Source organism: Capricornis sumatraensis, chromosome 1, assembly GCF_032405125.1.
Source record: "Capricornis sumatraensis isolate serow.1 chromosome 1, serow.2, whole genome shotgun sequence".
Taxonomy (NCBI): Eukaryota; Metazoa; Chordata; class Mammalia; order Artiodactyla; family Bovidae; genus Capricornis; species Capricornis sumatraensis.
In genome coordinates, this window is record NC_091069.1 from 107,504,310 (window position 1) to 107,523,842 (window position 19,533).

The 19,533-nt window shown below is 43.4% G+C and overlaps 1 protein-coding gene across 1 annotated transcript; it reads left to right on the forward strand.

Annotated features, from left to right (window-relative positions):
* Window positions 1-530: 530 nt before the first annotated feature.
* Window positions 531-16,478, forward strand: SMIM34 (small integral membrane protein 34). The gene is made up of 2 exons (XM_068967561.1): window positions 531-591; window positions 16,078-16,478. Exons 1-2 carry the CDS (start codon window positions 531-533, stop codon window positions 16,476-16,478), a joined length of 462 nt encoding a protein of 153 aa, XP_068823662.1.
* The last annotated feature ends 3,055 nt before the right edge of the window (window positions 16,479-19,533 follow it).

Genomic DNA, 19,533 nt, shown 5'->3' on the forward strand with positions numbered 1-19,533 from the left:
CTGAACCCAGGCCACAGCTGTGGAAGCACTGAGTCCTAACCACGTGAGGCTTCCCTGGTGGTGCAGTGGTGAAGAATCTGCCTTTAATGCAGGAGATGCAAGAGATGTGGGAGACATGGGTTCAGTCCCTGGGTTGGGAAGATCCCTTGGAGAAGGAAATGGCAACCCACTCCAGTGTTCTTGCCTGGAGAATCCCATGGGCAGAGGAGCTTAGATGGCTATGATCCGTGGGGTCCCAAAGTCCAACACATCTCATCAACTAAACGACCACCACCGCCTAATCACTGGACCGCCAGGGGGTCCCTGTTTTTACAAATAAAGTTTTATTGTGACGAAATCGCACATTTATTTACATACTGCTTAAGACGGCATGCCTGCTACAGATACAGAATTGTCTTTGGGACAAAGATCACACTGAATCACAAATCCAAAACTATTGACTATCTGGCCCTTTACAGAAAAGAAACAAAGCTGCCGGCTCCTGTTCTGGGGCCACCCTGTGGTTTCTGGTGGCTTGGCAATACCCGGTAATGTGGCTCCATGTGACCCCGAGGAGGCACATCCCGCAACAGGCAAATACAGGAGCCGCAGGTGAGAGGCTGGTGGGCTCTCTCTGGAGTCAAATGGAGGCAGGCGTGGCCTAAACGTCCTTCACAGTTCTTTGAAGAAGTTTTGCCTGTTAAGCATGGAATAACAGAATCTGCATTTTTAAAAAAACTCAATGAGTGTTGAATTATGCACTTCACAATTTTTTTGAGTGCTTTTGTACGCGTCACGTGTAAAATTCACATATCTAACCATTGTTCTAGAAAGCATGGAGCAGGCCCCACGGTAAACAGGGCTGTCTCATCAGTGCCCTCTATTGAAAACCCTCAGGCTGGCCACCCAGGGAATCATTTTTCGGGGCCGCCCTGCAGGGATGGTCTGGTTGCTATAGCAGCCTCTCAGCACAAGGTGGCAGAGCATCCACGGGTACCACGGAGCCCTGGCCCGCAAGAATCACTGAGTCCAGAGTGCTCAGGAGCCTCCTGGATTGCCCTTGGAGAGAGCTAGCGGTGGTCAGGTCAGGAGTGCTGACACTGAGCTCCTGAATCAGCAGTTACTGATGGTGCCAAGTCAGAGGGAGAATGAATGACCGCATTTCAAAGGGCCTTCGCAATAAAGTCAGGGCAACCTGCGCACACATAGTTTTCATCCCTCTTCTGAGTCTCCCTCCCGTGAGGCAGGCTGTTTCTCTTACACAGTGGGATGTTTCTACAAGAAGATGGAAATCAAGGGCATAGATGGACGTCTAGGGCATTAGATTTCAAAATGTCTGAAAGCTAGAATTTCAGACATCTTTAGCACAGAAATGGCTGCTTCCCTGTAACGAGTTAATATGTTCACTGCAAATTCTCCACTCTTGAAAAATGGATTTGCCTTTTTAATCGGTAATAGAAACATAGTAAAAAAAAAAAAAAGTAATTTAAAAGGAAACTGCCTAGAGGACAACTGCCTAGACAACAAACTGCCTAGAGGATTCTTAGGTCTTTTCAGAAATATTCTTTGCATATACAAGAATATCCAGCTTTTATATACAAATGGTGAACAGCATGCTAATCAGCCTCCTGCTTATATTCTTCCTACATATCAAGATGCTGAAAGGCTGTCCCTCTTTCATACACAAGCATCTGCCTCATTCCTTGACTAGGATCCCCCATTGTGTGCATTTCCATACCATCTTTTTTTTAAATTTATTTTTAATTGGGGGGAAATTGCTTTACAGTATTGCATTGGTTTCTGCTGTACAGCAACGCAAGCCATGCCATTTTTACCCCTCCTGTCTTGATGGACATTTAGATGGATTGCAGTCTCTTGCTTCCAATGACCAGACCTGCATGTATATCCTGAATATACTCTCAGATCACCCCTAAGTCCCCTGAGCTTCCTGGAAGATAGCTGAGTGGTCAGAAGGTTATAAACTTTTATACTTGTATTTTTTATATTTTATGAAATTTATGTCATAGAATGTGAATAGTGCCCTTTATCCTCAATAATGGTAGTAATAATAACTGACTTCTATGAGGTCTTCTATGGATCTGTCACTGGGAGTCAGACACCATTCAGATGGTTCTGTACACTGTAATGAACACACTGTGGATAGACCTAATTACAAGCGGTCTTTAGTCTCCTGTGTGCTAAGTTGCTTCAGTCATGTCCAAGTCTTTGCAACACTATGAGCTGCCAGGCTCCCCTGGCCATGGGATTTTCAAGGCAAGAATCCTGGAGTGGGTTACCATGCTCTCCTCCAAGGGATCTTCCTGACCCAGAGGCTGAATCCGCATTTCTTACATCTCCTGGGATTGGCAGGCAGGTTCTTTACCACCAGCAACCCCTGGGAAGCCCTTTCCTCTTCTACAGAGGTAAATGAGATTGCTTTATAATTTGAATTTGCATTGATATTATTATAAGTAAGAATGAGTATATTTTTTCTACTAAGTCATTCACATTTGTTTTTCTTTCTTTATATGTTTTTAAATCTTTTTTTTTCTTTTTCTGTGACATAGCTGTCTGTGTCCTTTGGCCATCTTTCTGTTGAACTGTTGACCTCTGTTTTTAATGTTAGAAACCTTTTAAATGTTAAGAAGTTTGACATATTACCTTGTATGTTGCTAATGCTTCCCCCAAGTTTATCATTAATTTTTTTGTCTTGACTCAATTGATAGTATTTTTTTTTTTTTTTGCCACAAAGAAATGTTCAGTTCTTATGTAGTTGAATTTATCAGTCTTTTCTTTTGTGAATTTGACTTTTGTGTCATGACTGGAAAGATTGCCACAATCTGGGATTACAAAAAAAAATCTCCCATGTTTGTTCCAGCTCTTTTAAACCTTTATTTTTAAAAATCATAATCTAACTCCATCTGGAATTTATTTTGATATACTAAAGTAGAGATCCAATTTTACTCTTTCCCAGATGTTTACCCAGTTGTCCCATGCATTTATGAGATAACCGATCTTTTCTCCACCGGTCTGAAACTTCCTCTTTATTTTATACTCTTTTCCTGAAAGTTTTTGAGTCTGTTTCTGGAATTTCTTCTATTCCACTCTTCTGTCTGCTTGTTTATGTGCTAGAATCAAGCACTTTTAATTTCTCTGGTTTTACAATTTGTTTTGGTTTCCCAGGTGGCAGACATGGTAAAGAACATGCCTGCAATGCAGGAGACCTAATGAAGTGTGGGTTTGATCCCTGGGTCGGGAAGATTCTCTGCAGAAGGGCCTGGCAACCCACTCCAGTATTCTTGCCTGAAGAATCCCATGGACAGAGGAGCCTGGCGGGCTATAGTCCATGGGGTCGCAAAGAGTTGGACACGACTGAAGCGACTTAGCATGCATGCCCACAGTATGATTTAACATATTGCAGGGATGTTTCATTACTTTTTTTCCACTAGAAAATTCTTGGCTATGCTTGCATGCTCAATTTTCTGTATAAAATTTAGCCTTAACTTATCTGTGTGGATTTGAATGCAGCAAGGCTCTCAACGTCTTTGTTTACATAAGAAATGTAGTCGATTTATTTACCTTATGCTTCAGGTAGAAGAAGAGGAAATCCAAACAAAGAAAGATAGCAATGCTTATAGTGATGCTTTTGAGGAAACAGTTATCCACTTTTATCTTTGCCAATGTTGACATAAGCTAAGTAAAATGACCAGCTTGAATGATAACCTTTGAGAAATCGAGTTTACTTTTCTCAAGGCACAGAGGCAACTTTGGGAATCCAGGTGATTCACCTGTTCCTTCGTTTCAATGATCACTGCAAGGATGTGTGTTGAGGGTGAAGGATGCTCTCTGCTGTTCTCTCCAGCTGCAGGGAAAGAAGGACCATTTTTGCTCCTTTAGACTTTGCTGAGATTTTTCTGTGATTTTTTCAGGCTCCAAAGCTGAAATTCCATTCATTGATGCTGAAAAAATGATGAGACTGAAAACATGGAAAGAAAAGAGAAGAAAAAGATCATCAACAAATGGAGTAAGGGCTCCAAAAACTTGGCATTCAGTGTAGTTCTGGAAAACAAAACAAAAACAACAAAAATCCAAAAATGTCCATTGATATTTTGTTGGGATTATACTAAGTTTACAGAAGAGTCGACTCATTAGAAAAGACCCTGATGCTGGGAAAGATTGAAGGCATGAAGAGAAGGGGATGACAGAGGATGGGATGGTTGGATGGCATCACCGACTCGATGGACATGAGTTTGAGCAAACTCCAGGAGATGGTGAAGGACAGCGAATTCTGACGTGCTGCAGTTCATGGGGTCGCAAAGAGTCAGACACCACTTAGCAACTGAACAACAACAACAACAACAGATGAATTAGAAGAGAATTTCATCTTTATACAAGTCAGTCTTTCTAAGGATAAGCAATATTTGCATTTAGTCAAATCTTCCTTTTTGCCCTTCTTTTCAAAGATTTTGTGTGAATCTTCCACGTTCATTCTATTCATGGGTGTTTTCTCTTTTTTGATTCCAATTGTAAGTAGAATTTTTTCTTCAGTTATATTTACAAAGTTACTGCTGTTAACATAAACTCTTAGATATTGATTTTTTTAGAATTTATTTTAGAACTAACTAAATTTTAGAATTTCTTTTAGAACTAACACCAAAAAAAGATGTCCTTTTCATTATAGGGGACTGGAATGCAAAAGTAGGAAGTCAAGAAACACCTGGAGTAACAGGCAAATTTGGCCTTGGAATGCGGAAAGAAGCAGGGCAAAGACTAATAGAGTTTTGCCAAGAAAATGCACTGGTCATAGCAAACACCTACTTCCAACAACACAAGAGAAGAGTCTATACATGGACATCACCAGATGGTCAACACCGAAATCAGATTGATTATATTCTTTGCAGCCAAAGATGGAGAAGCTCGATACAGTCAACAAAAATCATGAACTCCTTATTACCAAATTCAGACTGAAGAAAGTAGGGAAAACCACTAGACCATTCAGGTATGAGCTAAATAAAATCCCTTATGATTATACAGTGGAAGTGAGAAATAGATTTAAGGGTCTAGATCTGATAGATAGAGTGCTTGATGAACTATGGACTGAGGTTCGTGACATTGTACAGGAGACAGGGATCAAGACCATCCCCATGGAAAAGAAATGCAAAAAAGCAAAATGGCTGTCTGAGGAGGCCTTACAAATAGCTGTGAAAAGAAGAGAGGCAAAAAGCAAAGGAGAAAAGGAAAGATATAGGCATCTGAATGCAGAGTTCCAAAGAATAGCAAGAAGAGATAAGAAAGCCTTCCTCAGCGATCAGTGCAAAGAAATAGAGGAAAACAACAGAATGGGAAAGACTAGAGATCTCTTCAAGAAAATCAGAGATACCAAGGGAACATTTCATGCAAACATGGGCTCGATAAAGGACAGAAATGGTATGGACCTAACAGAAGCAGAAGATATTAAGAAGAGGTGGCAAGAAGACACAGAAGAACTGTACAAAAAAGATCTTCACGACCCAGATAATCATGATGATGTGATCACTAATCTAGAGCCAGACATCTTGGAATGTGAAGTCAAGTGGGCCTTAGAAAGCATCACTATGAACAAAGCTAGTGGAGGTGATGGAATTCCAGTTGAGCTGTTTCAAATCCTGAAAGATGATGCTGTGAAAGTGCTGCACTCAATATGCCAGCAAATTTGGAAAACTCAGCAGTGGCCACAGGACTGGAAAAGGTCAGTTTTCATTCCAATTCCAAAGAAAGGCAATGCCAAAGAATGCTCAAATTACCGCACAATTGCACTCATCTCACATAAAGTAAAGTAATGCTCAATATTCTCCAAGCCAGGCTTCAGCAATACGTGAACCGTGAACTCCCTGATGTTCAAGCTGGTTTTAGAAAAGGCAGAGGAACCAGAGATCAAATTGCCAACATCTGCTGGATCATGGAAAAAGCAAGAGAGTTCCAGAAAAACATCTATTTCTGCTTTATTGACTATGCCAAAGCCTTTGTGTGGATCACAATAAACTGTGGAAAATTCTGAAAGAGATGGGAATACCATACCACCTGACTTGCCTCTTGAGAAACCTATATGCAGGTCAGGAAGCAACAGTTAGAACTGGACATGGAACAACACAGTGCTTCCAAATAGGAAAAGGAGTACATCAAGGCTGTATATTGTCACCCTGCTTATTTAACTTCCATGCAGAGTACATCATGAGAAACGGTGGGCTGGAGGGAGCACAAGCTGGAATCCAGATTTCCGGGAGAAATGTCAATAACCTCAGATATGCAGATGACACCACCCTTATGGCAGAAAGTGAAGAGGAGCTGAAAGGCCCTTTGATGAAAGTGAAAGAGGAGAGTGAAAAAGTTGGCTTAAAGCTCAACATTCAGAAAACTAAGATCATGGCATCTGGTCCCATCACTTCATGGGAAATAGATGGGGAAACAGTAGAAACAGTGTCAGACTTTATTTTGGGGGGCTCCAAAATCACTGCAGATGGTGATTGCAGCCATGAAATTAAAAGATGCTTACTCCTTGGAAGAAAAGTTATGACCAACCTAGATAGTATATTCAAAAGCAGAGACATTACTTTGCCAACTAAGGTCCGTCTAGTCAAGGCTATGGTTTTTCCTGTGGTCATGTATGGATGTGAGAGTTGAACTGTGAAGATGGCTGAGCACCGAAGAATTGATGCTTTTGAACTGTGGTGTTGGAGAAGACTCTTGAGAGTCCCTTGGACTGCAAGGAGATCCTACCAGTCCATTCTGAAGGAGATCAACCCTGGGATTTCTTTGGAAGGAATAATGCTAAAGCTGAAGCTCCAATACTTTGGCCACCTCATGTGAAGAGTTGACTCATTGGAAAAGACTCTGATGCTGGGAGAGATTGGGGGCAGGAGAAGAGGGGCATGACCCAGGATGAGATGGCTGGATGGCATCACGGACTCAATGGATGTGAGTCCGAGTGAACTCCGGGAGATGGTGATGAACAGGGAGGCCTGGCGTGCTGAGATTCATGGGGTCGCAAAGAGTCAGACATGACTGAGCAACTAACTGAACTGAACTGAGTTGGGGCATGTAGATTATATCACAGTTTCCCTAACCAGGGATCAAACCCAGGCCCCCTTGCATTGAGAGCCCAAGGTCTCAGCCATTGGACCACCAGGAAATCCCTTAGCTTCATTTTTTTTAAGTCGTGAAGATTTGCTCATTGTCTTCTATGACTATGCCAGGACTATGTTCAACAGCAGCACCATGTTACTGGAGGCAACAGCAGCAGAGGATGTTTCCAGGTCCTCTGGGTCAGGAAGATCCCCTGGAGAAGGAAATGGCTATCCACTCCAGCACTCTTGCCTGGAAAATTCCATGGACGGAGGAGCCTGATAGGCTACAGTCTGTGGGGTTGCAAAGAGTCGGACCCGACTGAGCGACTTCACTTCACTTCACTTCTGGGCTTGGCAGAGGAAGTCAGGCTGCCCTCTCCCTACTCTGGGCAAACTTCCTGGGACTCCTGGTCAACCTGGGAGGCCTTAAGAGGGAAAGTAATATGGGACTTGCTGTGAACCAAGCAGTGGAGGACTGAAGGAATTAACTGGGAGAAGATGAGATGGGACTGTATTGGCCCCTTGGAGTCCCTCATGGCATCACAATGTATCATCGTTTGTTTACCACCGAGGTTCAGGGCAATGAAGTAACTGGCCCAGAGTCCCTCAGTTAGTAAGTTACAAAGCCCCAGCTAGAACCTGAGTCCTCCAGTTCCGAAGGCTCTGAGCTCGTCTCTGCGTCTCCCTGGACACAGCAATGACCTCCATGCTAGAAGACACCAGTGAAGGTGAAAGGAAATGCAGGAGTGACCTGTACATTCAAGATTTTTTAGAAACATGCAAAACATCTTTTTAAAGTTCTCAGAGAGGCTATACCCCCTGCAAAGGCAGACACGTCTGGAATCTGTGTTTTTGGGCATTGAACTCCGGCATCAGTTTTAATGTCCTCTGGCGGTGCTGGAAGTCAGAACTGGTTGGTGGGCTCTTCCTTCCTCCCTCAGAAAATGCAAGGTCAAGTGTGGATATGGGCATTTATTTAATGACACTTTTAAATTCTCCTTCTAGTCCCCTGAAATGCAAAACCATTGGTTTGTGTTCTTTTTCTTTTGTTTTGGAGAGTCAAATACACATCACTGCCACCTTGGCTCCCAATTTAGCCATCCTCTGATCTGACAGGCTCTGTGAGTGACAAAAGTAAAAAGTCATGGCCCCCTGGGAGAGTTCAGCTTCTAATGTCAAAGGAGCTAGAGGGTACTGGGGTCCTTCTACCCAGGTCTGTAGCTCAGACAAACATTTACTGGGTGAGTGGTTTCACTTGATTGCCTTGAGGTCGGTATTCGGCTAGACTGAACCAGAAGGCCAGAGGGAAGGAAACTCTTGGCCCACGCTGGGGTGTGTTTTGCTATTATGTAAGCATTTGGGAATGACAAACACTGCCCAGACCCTGTGACCTGATCTTGACCACCCCGCCCCTGCCCCCAGGCACAGGGCACTTTTCCTTAAATGGTATCATGTGCCCACAGCCATGATAGAATATAGACCCCTTTTTTAAAAACAGCGTTTGCATTTTTCTAGGTAAACCTTCGAAACTTTCAACTTTATTTCCCCATTGCCTCTCAGGGCTTCTGTGTTAAACAGCAAGGTGAGGTTTGCAATGAAGTATATATGACAAACATGGACATGAATTTGAGCAAACTCTGGGAGATGATGACGGACAGGGGAGCCTGGCGTGCTGCAGTCCATGGGGTTGCAAAGAGGTGGACACGACTGAGTGATTGAACAACATAACATACATACTGAAAAGTGAACCCAAGCCTAGGAAGTGTCCCAAATCGAATAAACCCTGAAACCAGGACATGGCCAGCACTGTAGAGCTCCCGTTTTGCCCCCTCTAGTCACCTTTCCTGAAGGATATACATTACCTTGACTTTTAACATCATAGTTTAATTTCAGCTAACTATGGGAGGGCTTCAAGGTCATGGTTATATCTCAGAAGGGACCATCTACAATTCAACCTATATAGCAAGCAAGCAGGAGAATTCTTGGGACTCTAGGTCCAGCTTGAAGGTGAGATTCAGGGTGTGGAAGGAGACTCCTTTGGTGCCAGACTACCCACCTCTGGCACCCAGGAACTGTGTAACATCAGGCAAGTCTCTTCTCTGAGCCTCTTTAAATGAGGATGGTACTCCTGCCTCTCATGGGTTCTAAGAGGGGGACTCAGGAGGAAAGTGCCTTGTTGTTCAGTCGCTCAGTCCTGTCCAGTTCTTTGCAACCCCATGCACTGCAGCACGCCAGGCCTCCCTGTCCTTCACTATCTCTCAGAGTTTGTTCAAACTCATGTCCATCGAGTCGGTGATGCCATCCAACCATCTCAGCCTCTGTCGTCCCCTTCTCCTCTTGCCTTCAATCTTTCCCAGCATCAGGGTATTTTCCAGTGAGTCACCTGGCACAGAGCTCTTTCCTAATGTCAGTGCCCCTTGATGGCGTGGATGAGACCAAAGCCCCCCTTTCCTTGCACCTCCCCTATTTTTCCAGAGCTCATTTCTCCCCACATCCCATGCCGACATCCTGCCAAAACTTCTGATTTCCCAGCTGACGCACGCTCCCAAGCCTCCACCTCTTGGGCTCCAGCGGCCTGGATGTGTCCTCCCTGTCCTGGGGCAGCCAGTGCTAGCAGCCTTCCTGTTCAGACACCTTCAGGAGGAGTAGCTCTTCCCTACACCCCGGGCTTCTTCCCTGTCTCCTTGGGATCAGAGGGTATCGATCCTGCTGACTCTCCACCTTGCAGGTGAGGAATCTACAGGGTGGGTGGGGACTTGCCCAGGGTTACACAAGGGTGCATCGGGGACCAGAGCGCTGACTTACATCCCTCGTCACTGCCATTAGCCCTTGATCATGAAGGCTCTCCAGCCCCTTCTCACCTCTCACGGTCGGTGTTGAAAACCCCTAACTCTGGGGCAAAGTTGGAAGTGCCAGGGTCCAGGCATCCCACAGCCAGGACAGCAAGAGCAGAACTTTGACTAAGATTTACATGAAGTGAAGTGAAAGTTTCTCAGTCATGTCTGACTCTTTGTGACCCCATGGACTATCCATGGGATTCTCCAGACCAGAATCCTGGAGTGGGTAGCCTTTCCCTTCTCCAGGGGATCTTCCCAACCCAGGGATCAAACCCAGGGTCTCCTGCATCGCAGGTGGATTCTTTACCAGCTGAGCCACCAGGGAAGCCCAAGAATACTGGAGTGGGTAGCCTATCCCTTCTCCAGCGGATCTTCCTGGCCCAGGAATTGAACCGGAGTTTCCCTCGTTGCAGGTGGATTCTTTTACCAACTGAGTTATGAGGGAAGCCTCAGATTTACATGAATGGGTGTGTTTAACACAGTAGGAAAGTATTTGCTTAGTCATTCAGTCATGCCTGACTCTTTGTGACCCCATGGACTGTAAGCCTGCCAGGCTCCTCTGTCCATGGAATTCTCCAGGCAAGAAACACTGAAGTAGGTTGCCAGGGGCTCTTCCTGGCCCAGGGATTGACCCCAAGTCTCCTGCATTGGCAGGATTATTTACCACTTGTGCCCCCTGAACTTCTTTATATTCATAAGGACTATATAGTAAGAATTCTTCGCAACCTGCCCTCCCTCTAGCCAGTTCTCAGCTCCGCAAGTTCCTCCTGCTCTTACTTTCTCAGGCATCCTTAAAGGGGCTCTTCAATAGCCATAGGAACAAAAAAAAATCTGCATGAGTTTTCCTCCTACTTTTTTACATAGATGGTAACATACTCTCTTCTTGGCTGTTTTCATTCAGCAAAACATCTTGAAGTGCTTCAGCTTCCCAGGTGACTCAGTGGTTAAAAAAAAAATCTGCCTGCAAATGCAGGAGATGCAGGTTTGATTCCTGGGCCAGGAAGATCCCGGGAGAAGGAAATGGCAACCCACTCCAGTATTTTTGCCTGGAGAGTCCCATGGACAGAGGAGCCTGGCGGGCTACAGTTCACGGGGATCGCAAAGAGTCAGATATGGCTTAGTGACTGAACAACAGCACAAAGAGCGTCCTCACCTTGTTTCACAGATGCATGGTGTTCCATTGTTTACCTCTATTAGATTATCAAAATGCAACTCACGTCCCACAAAGTTCACCCACTGAAAGTCCATGGTTCAGTGGATTTTAGTATGTCTACAGATTTTCACCAGTATCACTACAATCAATTATAAAACACTTTCATCACCCCTAAAGAAGCTATCCCGTAATTATCATGCCCCAGTTCCCTACATCAACCCACGCAGCCGCTAACCTACTTTCCTCCTTTAAGGATCTGCCTGTTCTTGACATTTCGGATGCGCAGAACGGTGTGGCCTTTCCCTTGCAGCTGTTGTCCTTCACTCGGCATAGTGCTCTCACTGTCCGCTGGCGCTGTAGCACGTGTCAGTACTTCTCTCCTTTTTATCGCCAAATAATACTCCACGGTACAGATAGATCACTTTTATTTTCCTGTTCACCAGTTGGGCATTTGGACAGTTTCCACTTTTTAGCTATTTTGACTCATGTTGCTGTGTACATCCATATGCAAGGTTTTTTTGTCTGGATGTAGGTGTATTTTTATCCTGAATATACACCTGTAAGTGGAATTGCTGGGTTCTATGGCTTATTTTAAAACTGACTTATTTAATCCCCTACTGATAAAAATATAGTCAAGTTACATCTTAAAAGCCAGTGAGCCTCATGAGTTAGGCAGGTCAGGGCCACGTTAGTGAGGATTCAGGAACAGTGGCTGCATCAGAGAACCTGCCCAAGTCTTCTGACCTTTCCTCCTGGTGTTGCCATTTCTCCTAGACACTTCTCTTTTCCAGTTAAGTTAACTTTAATTTCAATGTGGTCCATGACTCAGGGGTGTGGGAAAGAGCAGCCCCATTCCTCATGGCCTGGCTCATGAGTCCATCACCCACTGATCCTGCGGGGGCCCCGGGCCCTCAGCTGTGTCCTCTTGCACAGACTCCTTCCTGTCTGGGTTTCTGCATCCAGGACAGTCCAAGAGGAAGCTGGTGACTTCCTCTGGCCCTTGACAACAGGTCTCTGCCACCCCTGACCATGAGCACACCTGCTACAGGTGCAGAACAGGGAATTTCAGGAACCATCCAGGCTATAAGCCAGCCTCAGAGAGCTTCCTGCCCCTGCCACCCAGATGGGACCTGCAGAAGCCGCCGTGTCCTTGGTACTAGCGTGTGTTTAAACAGATCTTCTCAACAAGCCAACAGCAGGAGGTGCTTTTTATTCCGTGCCAATAGAAGACAGATCTACTTTTGATTCTCTGATTCATCGAATGAGACAAAATGAGTCCAGTTTCTCTCTGCTAAACTTCTATTAGGTGCTGCCCTAAGAGTCTTCGGAAATCAAGTTACTCTCTGCTCTTGAAACCTCAGTGTTGACTTCAGAAAGACCGTGATCACTTGCAAAAAGAAGTTGCCCTCTTTCCATGGCAGATGTTTAAACATGCCTCCCTAAGGGTCAAGAAAAACACCACCTCATGGAATGTGAGTATTCTGCTCCGACACAAGGATGAGCAGTTCTAGAATTTCTTACATATTTCACATTATTGATTTAGGTGTTCAAAGCCACACAGATGAAAAGCTTGGTCTCTTCTACAGGATATAGAAGGTACCATCTAATTTATTCTTCTCTGTTTTTTAAAAAAGGTAAAGAACAATGTACTGCCTTAATTAAAATAGTGACAATCTTCCATGTGACAAATGGACTGGTTTTCAAATACTTTTATGCTCTATTGTTCTTGGCTTTGTTTTATATATATTTGAACATAGCACATCATTCTGCAACAATTCACAGAAAGGTCTATGAGTTTATCCATGTATTCCAAGTTTAAGCAAGTTCTCTTACTCTGATTAAAGTTTATGATGTTCTTGTTGAGTTAATTTGTTTTTAATAATGATGGGAACATTTTTCTCTTCCTTATTTAAGTTCTCAAACCATGTTATCAACAGCGGCAGGAAAATTCCTGATCACTGTACTGTTTCTTATGACTGACCAATTTTATATAATGAAATCTGTTAATGTGGACTTTGTCACATGTGGTTTGCACAGTTATTTTTAAATGGTTTCTCCCTTAATCTCAAAGTAATAAGATCATTCATTCATTCAACAGTTAATTATAATAAAAAAAAGAATACTGGTCTCCCTGAGCTTTGCATTAGCAAAATGAATTAACAAGCAGATATGAAATAGAAAACACTTAGTGCAGTGCCTTTGGGCTCCTCCGCAGGTGATGGGATTTATCCTGTGACATGTCTGAACACATCTATATGCACATAGAGCAAGAAATGAGAATGTGAGCCTATAAAACTCAGCTGGAAAATGTCTCACAGGATTAGACACTACTTCTCTGACTTTTTGTCATTGCATTTTCACCAGCTCTCCCAGTAGAGAAAACAGTTTTGAGGTAAACAGCAATAAAGATCTTAATCTTCTGGCCTTAGAAGGGCACACAGTGTCCTCACCCAGGGGCACTTCACCAAGGAGACCAGAAAAGCACCCACTTGCACGCTTCCATTTTTTAAATTTATTTCTTTTTGAAAATAAATACACATGGTACAAAATGTACAAACGGGCATCAGTGAAATGTCCACCTCCTTCCCCCAGTTCTCCTCCCCATGGGCAACCCTAGACACCAATTCCTTCTGTATTCTCCCAGAGGTATTTTAAATATGCTCAAGTTTCAAGCAAATAGCACACCCCACTTTATATGTAGGATCTTTTTCATTTTTTAGGATTTAGCACCAAGAAAGCTCTTTGTTGCTTTTTTTTTGTTTTGCTGCATTGTATCCCACTGCATGGAATTTCCAAAATGGACTAAACCATCTCCCAGTTGACTCTATTCAGGCTGTTCTTAAACATTAGTCATCACAAGAGTGCTACAAGGACTAATCATAAATACAGATGGTTTTGGAATTCTTCTGGCATATTTTTAGGATAAATTTCTACAGGTAGAATCACCGGGTCAAAGGTAAACGTGTTACTAATGTCAATAGATCTTGTCAATGTGCCCTCCATATTGGCTGTGTAAATTTACACCCTCACCAGTCATTAAGCAAAAGCCTGACAGCCCCGTGGACATGTCTTCTGAGACATCATGAATTTGCCAACCTGATAAATAACAAAATATTACCTTGCTGTAGTTTCACTTTGCATTTCTCCTATTATGAGTGTTACTGAGAAGCTTTTCTTATGTTTAAGGTCCATTTCTTCTCCTGAACTAATTGTCCATACCCTTTGCATAGTTTTGTACTGAGGTTTTGCACTTTTTCTTATAGAACTGAAGCTTCTTAAGGAGTTCACTGGCATAAATATCTATTTTTTCTAGTTTGTCATTTGTCTATTGTATGCCATCACTTAAAATTTTTTTGTGTAATTGGATTTAACATTTTCTTTCTCCTTTTTTTCCACCTCTGAATTTTTGTGTTATGCTTAGAAAGGGATGCCCCACTCTGAGATGGTAAGCTTAGTGCTCAGTCGTGTCCAACTCTTGTGACCCCATGAGCTGTAGCCCACCAGGCTCCTCTGTCCATGGGATTCTGCACGCGAGAGTACTGGACTGGGCTGCCATATCCCTCTCCAGGGGGACTTCCCTACCTAGCAATTGAACCCAGATCTCCCACACTGTGGGCAGTTGCTTTACCAACTGAGCTACACAGGAAGCCCCTAAGAGATGATAAGGGGGGAAAATCTACCATGTTATTTTCTAGTATTTAAATTGTTTTTAATATTAAAACTTTTAAACTATTTTTAATGTTAAAATTTTAAAATATTAAAATCTTTCATTTATCTGGGCTGTTTTGGGTGAGAGAGATGAGGTGAGAGATGTAGATTTATTATTATCTTGTTTTAATGCTGCTTATTGAAAGTTCCATCTTTTCTCTCCTGATCACAAATGCCCCTTTATCTACCAAATTCCAATTCCTACTCTATTGATGTTTTCCCCTGTTTGGTCTGCCACTCTATGTATCTCGTCGCAATGTTTTAGTTATTGTAGTTTTACAGGGAAGACTTTTCAGGGAAAAGTTGCACCTGGTTTGGAAGAGCCCCTCATGCCATTTGCAAAGCCCAGTAAACCCCAGCTGGACTGTGGGCAAATAAAGCACTCGTTCATTCAAAAAAACAGTAAACTTATGTTTCTGTCTGGCTAGTTTTAAATTTCTTGCTAGACTAATTTCCATTCATTTCAACTCTTCCTTTCAGAGGTCTCCTAATTAGTCTTGACAGTTGCTTTTTCAGTATGCATAGCTTGTTTATTTCACAAAGAAATCCTATTGATGTTTTTATTGCAATCATGTTAATTTGTATAGATTATCTTAGGGAAAATGGATATCATTATGATGTTGCATCTCCTCTTCAAGAACTTGATGTTCTGAACTCTAAACAATGATACAGATCAGCCTATTTGCAGGGCAGGAACAGAGACGCAGACATAGAGAAGAGACATGCAGACACAGTGGACGAAGGAGAAGGTGGGGAGAACGGGGAGATTTGGATTGACATATATACACACTACTATGTGTGAAATAGTAAGTATAAATATAAAATAAGTAAAATAAAATAAAATAAAAATAAATATAGTAAAATAGTGCTGCGGTCCATGGGGTCGCAGAGTCAGACACGACTGGGCAACTGAACTGAACTGAACTGAGTGAGAAGACACTTATATCACAGGGAGCTTAGCTCAGCCTCTGTGATGACCTAGAGAGATGGATGGCAAGGATGGGAGGGAGGCTCAAGAGGAAGGGGATGTAGCTATGCATACAGCTGATTCACTTCATTGTACAGCAGAAATGAACACAACATTGTAAAGCAATAATACTCCAATTAAAATTTTTTTTATTGGCATGTAAATTTTTTTTAATATTGACATGTATGTTGTGAGGCTTCTACCTATGGAGCATAAAAAGTCTCTTCCAGCAGTCCCATTTCTCCACTGACATGAGCACACTGCCACTGGGTTGGCCAGGCAGCCTTCAGCCCAGAATGTGGGTCTCACATGGACATCTCTGTTTCTTAGGGGATTGGGGAGTTCCCAACCAGACCCAAGCCGGTCCTGTCCTGGGGGACCTGCTGGGGGACCACGTGGAGGGAAGAAACAGCAGCAACTCCACCAGGGCCCTGAAGCTTCTGGATGGGACCAGTGCCGCCTGGTATATCCTCACCATCTTTGGCATCTACGGAGTGATTTTCCTCTTCCGATTGGCCAGCAACATCCTCAGAAAGAATGAAAAGTCCTTGGAAGACATTTATTACTCCAATCTGACATTTGAATTTGAAAAGAAAAGGCTCCAGAGCAAGGCAGCCAGATGCTCTTCACTGACCATTAGCAACAGAGCGGTCCTGCAGCCCAAGCAGGCCAGCCCAGAGACAAAGGGTAGGAACAGCAGCCCCCACACTGAAATCCAAGAGATCCCTTGAAAGTCGAGGCAAGGAGGCCTCCACAGCTGAGGTTCAAACTTCTTGCTTGAGGGAGCAGCTTTGGGCTTAACTGGAACCTTGAGAGGCGAGTCGAACCCTTGAGCGGGGCTGAAAGAGCGTCACTGAGCCACAGGTGCATGTGGGTGCGCCCAAAAGCCAGCCTCCTGTTTCCTTCTCGGGCTTCCCGATGCTCTGAGATGAGCAGGAGCAGCGGCTTTCAGCCCTACTCACCCTTCACTGGAAAATTTTATGCTCCAGGCAAGGACATGGGACATCCACTGTTCTCAAAGGAATCTGGTAGGCTCCTGGGCCATGTGTGAAGGTAGCCTCTTGTCATGGAAAGAAGGCTGAATTTGGAGTCAAATGCCTTGGATGAAATTCAACTTCTAGATGGTCACATGAACCTTGACTGGCTGGTGGCTCACGTGGAACATGTGAGGATTGGGATATATGGTCTCAGAGGGCCATTTATTCTAAGACTCTGTCTAAAATATTGAACCAGAATAGTCAATATCAACATCCTAATTTTCAGAAGTTCTTCATTTTCATTGACAGTGCAGGGTCCATTCAAAAAAATGTATTAGTTTTAGAGTCAGAAGAATCAGACTCTACTCTGAGTTAGACTTTTGACCACTTTGATGTCCTTGCACACACCACTCACCTCTCCCAACCTTAGTTTCCTTACAGATAATGAGGATAATGATGCCAGTTTTCTGCCAATCTTGCAAAGCAGATGAGAGCTAATGAAATCATGTATATGAACGTATTTTTAAAAGTAAAATAAATATGCAAATATAAACCTCATTGTGGTGGTGGTGATGATGGTGGCTGATGTTAAATTATGGTGATGGTAGTAGTGGTGGTGAATGGGGGTAGTTGATGGTTGGTGTTAATGATAGTGGGGTTGGTGGTGGTTGATGGTCAGTGTTGATTGTGGTCTTGGTGGTTGATAGCTGGGTTGATGATGGTGATGGTGGTGGTGATTGGTGTTGTTATTGATGGTGTTGGTGGTGGTTGATGGTCAGTGTTGATGGTGGTCTTGGTTGTTGATGTTGATGATGGTGGTCGTGGGGGTTGTTGATGGTGTTGGTGTTGGTAGTTGGTGTTGTTGGTGGTTGATAGTCAGTGTTGATGGTGGTCTTGGTGGTTGATGTTAATGATGGTGGTGGTGGTGGTGGTTGTTGATGTTGTTGGTGAGGGTTGGTGCTGTTGTTGATGGTGCTGGTGGTAGTGGTGATGCTACTGTAGTCCAGGAAATGACGAGCTTACTGGTAATAGCTATAAGTAATGGCTGCATTACTTGATTCTAGAAGAGAACCTATCTGCATCAAAGTTGATGATGTGTGCTCTGAGTCAAGTCCATGAGATTCAGTTGTACACGTAGACAAAATAGTCACTTTTAGTTTTCATTACTGTAGATATCATATTATTCATTCAAATGTTTCACAAACATCTGTTACTTATATTCTTGTCTCTGCTTCAAAAAGAAATAAGATCTTGTCTACATGATTGATTCATTTAGAGAGATTGTGATTAGCTGAATTTCTACAAGTGGCTTTCAGTAGGCACAGAGTAAAAGTATGTTTTGTACCAACCTCTCTGAAGTTTATCTGGTTTGGCTTTTGGAGGGGTCCCCTGAACAATAAATAAAAAAAATTTTTCCCCTGTCTATGCACAGTGGTCTATAACCAACTGCATGATTTCATAAAGGTTAAATTAAATGCCATGCTTTTTGTTGAAAGGATGAGATAGACTTCCAACTATTTTTCTTTTTTTCATATTTTCCACATGATCATCTTACAGGCTCTCCAGCAAAAGTGTTTGTTGGTTTGTTTATATAGTTAGGGCTGGGCATCATCCACGTTTGAGACGCTTACGGGGCAGGATAAAACAGTAGGCACAAAGACAGACAAAAATGTCACCCACAGTGAACAGAAATGCACGCGTGCTCAGTCGTTTCCATCGTGTCTGACTCTGTGTGAACCCATGGCCTGTAGCCTGCCGGGCCCCTCTGTCCATGGGATTCTCCAAGTCAAGAATACTGGAGTGGGTTGCCCTGTCCTCCTCCAGGGGATCTTCCCAACCCAGGGGTCGGATCCGTGGCATCTCCTGTGTCTTCTGCATCACAGGTAGACTCTTTAGCACTGAGCTGCCCGGGAAGCTCGAACAGGAATGCAGAATGCACTAAAACGGGGGCACAAGGTCAGAACTGAAGTGAATTTGAAGGTAAAATACATACTCTGTCTTGTCGGTTGCTTCCTTCTAATGGATCTTCCTCTTCCTCAATCCAACATCTCCTTAATTTGCATTTGGGAATGCATATGGCTCTAGGAAAGATGAAACTACTCCCAGTTCAGGACCTGATTCATTAGTGCATCTCATCTCCAGCTTCGCTAATAGGGACCAAGCTGGACCCATGACCCAAGTAAGCCCACCCCATTAGAATGATGGGAAGGACTTTCATAGGGAATTATGGAACACAGACGCCCTCTCTTGTGCTGAATGGTGTTAAATCCAGAGCTGAGTTTGAAATCGCTGGAGCCATTCTGTCACCATGGGCAAAGCCAATGTGAGGGCAAAGGTCAACATAAAGTGGAGACATGAGAAAATTACAGAGGCTAGACTTCTAATCAGACTGTGCCCAAAGCCTTCATTTCCCCCGGATTGTTTTAGTTAATGAGCCAATAAATTTCCCTTATTAAGTCCTTTAGAGATAAGCTTCCTGTCCCCCTCAACCAAAAATGTCCGTAATGATACCACTGGAGAGATAATCTCCTGAAGGAAGTGGACCTTGGAGTGGGATTAGATAAAAGCAATGTGATGTGGTAAAGTGGGATCACCTCTTTCACCAAAATTTTTTATATGTATATGATTTTGTGTTTAAGGGGAAAACACACTGTGCTTATGTCAGCTCATTAGTTACTTGTAAGTTCTTATAACTTAACCTCTCAAAGGGCATTCAGTGAGATTTCATTCCATTTAATCCCCATCCCTGACTCTTGTCATGGAAGCTCCTAAGAGGGCCTATCATGTTAGACGTGAGGTCAGGACTGGC

Bases quoted from the DNA above. Each gene is read 5' to 3' on its own strand.
- SMIM34 (XM_068967561.1), top strand. From the start codon at position 531: ATGTGGCTCCATGTGACCCCGAGGAGGCACATCCCGCAACAGGCAAAT. The intron at 592-16,077 runs GTGAGAGGCTGG...TCTGTTTCTTAG, and splicing joins GGCAAATACAGGAGCCGCAG to GGGATTGGGGAGTTCCCAAC.